Source organism: Quercus lobata, chromosome 4 (genome assembly GCF_001633185.2).
Source record: "Quercus lobata isolate SW786 chromosome 4, ValleyOak3.0 Primary Assembly, whole genome shotgun sequence".
In the NCBI taxonomy this organism is placed as follows: Eukaryota; Viridiplantae; Streptophyta; class Magnoliopsida; order Fagales; family Fagaceae; genus Quercus; species Quercus lobata.
The window spans coordinates 43,506,627-43,508,469 of NC_044907.1; the positions used below are offsets into that span (position 1 = coordinate 43,506,627).

At 35.4% G+C, this 1,843-nt stretch overlaps 1 protein-coding gene across 1 annotated transcript; it reads left to right on the plus strand.

Moving 5' to 3' along the window:
• Positions 1–355: 355 nt before the first annotated feature.
• On the plus strand, positions 356–1,562 carry LOC115985255. The gene is made up of 2 exons (XM_031108219.1): positions 356–704; positions 805–1,562. Exons 1-2 carry the CDS (start codon positions 356–358, stop codon positions 1,560–1,562), a joined length of 1,107 nt encoding a protein of 368 aa, XP_030964079.1.
• The last annotated feature ends 281 nt before the right edge of the window (positions 1,563–1,843 follow it).

Below are 1,843 nucleotides of genomic sequence, written 5' to 3' on the forward strand. Positions count from 1 at the left end.
TCTATCCCTTCTGATCTCTATCTCTCTCGGTGTGGACAACAGGTCCGATTCTCTTCTCTGTTCTCTCTCTGTTTTTTTTCTTTCTTTCTTTCTTTCAGATGTTAATTTTGGTGTGGGTGGGTGTACTGTTAACTGTTAAGCACTTATTTATAACACGTTTTGTTTTTTTTGTTTTTTTTTTTTAACTGCTACTGTGGTCTCACTGGCTTGTGCGTGCCCCGTGTCCTCTATCGTATTTATTTATTTTTTTTTATATATATCAGTTATAACTTATAATTTATAAATTTGTTTTTGTGTGTCCTGCTATAGTTTTATTTATTTATTGAAGTTAAATACTGTAGGTGATTTTACTAAAATGAATACTGAAAATGAAAGTGAGAAATCATCAGCTGAGACAGCTACTGCTCCTCTATGGAAATATGTTACTAGGTTAGAAAAAGCAAGTGGTGGTGGTGGGAATGTTTCTTTCAAATGTAACTATTGTGAAAAAACTTTCAAGGGGTCTTATTCAAGGGTGAAGGCACACTTGTTAAAACTGCCTAAGTTTGGAATACAAGCATGTGCCAAGGTTGGAGATGAGTATCAGAATGAAATGCAGAAATTAGAAGATGCGTTTGAGGAATCTTCGCATAGATCGAAGAAGCCTAAGCTAGTGTCTTTACCAACTGATTCTCCTACTAGTCCTAATTTGGATAGTAGGGAGAGTAGTACAACTACAAGTCATCCATTTTTCCAAAAAAAAAAAAAGGGTTGGGAATTCTCCTTTGGAGAGGGCTTTTAACAATCAATGTCGAGAGCAATTAGATTCTCTTATTGCTAGGACATTTTATTCTGCTGGTTTACCCTTTCACTTTGCTAAGAACCCGTATTGGATTGAGATGATCAAGTTTGCAGCTAATAATAATTTAGTGGGCTATATTCCTCTGGGTTACAATAAATTGAGAACAACTTTGTTGCAAAAAGAGAGGGCACATATTGAGAAGTTGTTGAGGGCAATTAAAGACACTTGGAAAGAAAAGGGTTTAAGCATTGTAAGTGATGGGTGGACAGATGTACAAAAAAGGCCACTTATCAATTTTATGGCTACATCACAGAAAGGGCCAATTTTTATCAAATCCATTGATGGTACCAAAGAGTACAAAGACAAGCACTTCATTGCTGACTTGTTTCTAAAGGTCATTGGTGAGGTTGGGCATCAACATGTTGTCCAAATTATTACTGATAATGCGTCTGTTATGAAGGCTGCAGGATCTATTGTTGAAGCTGAATATCCTCATATATTTTGGTCACCTTGTGTTGTGCATACTCTCAATTTGGCTTTGAAGAATATATGTGCACCTAAGTACTCTTTGCAGAATGAGGTTGCATATAATGAATGTAACTGGATTGCACAAGTTTCAGATGAGGCAACTTTCATTCGTATTTTCATCACAAATCATTCTATAAGATTAGCAATTTTTAATTCATATTCCCCTTTGAAGTTACTTGCTGTTACTGAAACACGATTTGCTTCAATAATTATCATGCTTAAAAGATTGTTTCAAGTAAAACAAAATCTTTGAAATATGGTCATTAGTGAGGAATGGATGTCATATAGAGAAGATGATGTAGGAAAAGCTCAAACTGTGAGGGATTATGTTTTGAATGATTTGTGGTGGGACAAGGTTGCATATATTCTGAGATTCACAGAACCTATTCTCCATAAGGTGTATGAAATGTGGGATTCCATGATAGAAAATGTGAAGAAAGAAATATACCAGCATGAAGGCAAGGAAGACTATGAGGAGTCTCATTCTATGATGTGGTAAACAATATACTCATTGAACGGTGGACTAAAAATTGC

Bases quoted from the DNA above. Each gene is read 5' to 3' on its own strand.
- LOC115985255 (XM_031108219.1), top strand. From the start codon at position 356: ATGAATACTGAAAATGAAAGTGAGAAATCATCAGCTGAGACAGCTACT. The intron at 705-804 runs GTAGTACAACTA...GAGAGCAATTAG, and splicing joins TAATTTGGATAGTAGGGAGA to ATTCTCTTATTGCTAGGACA.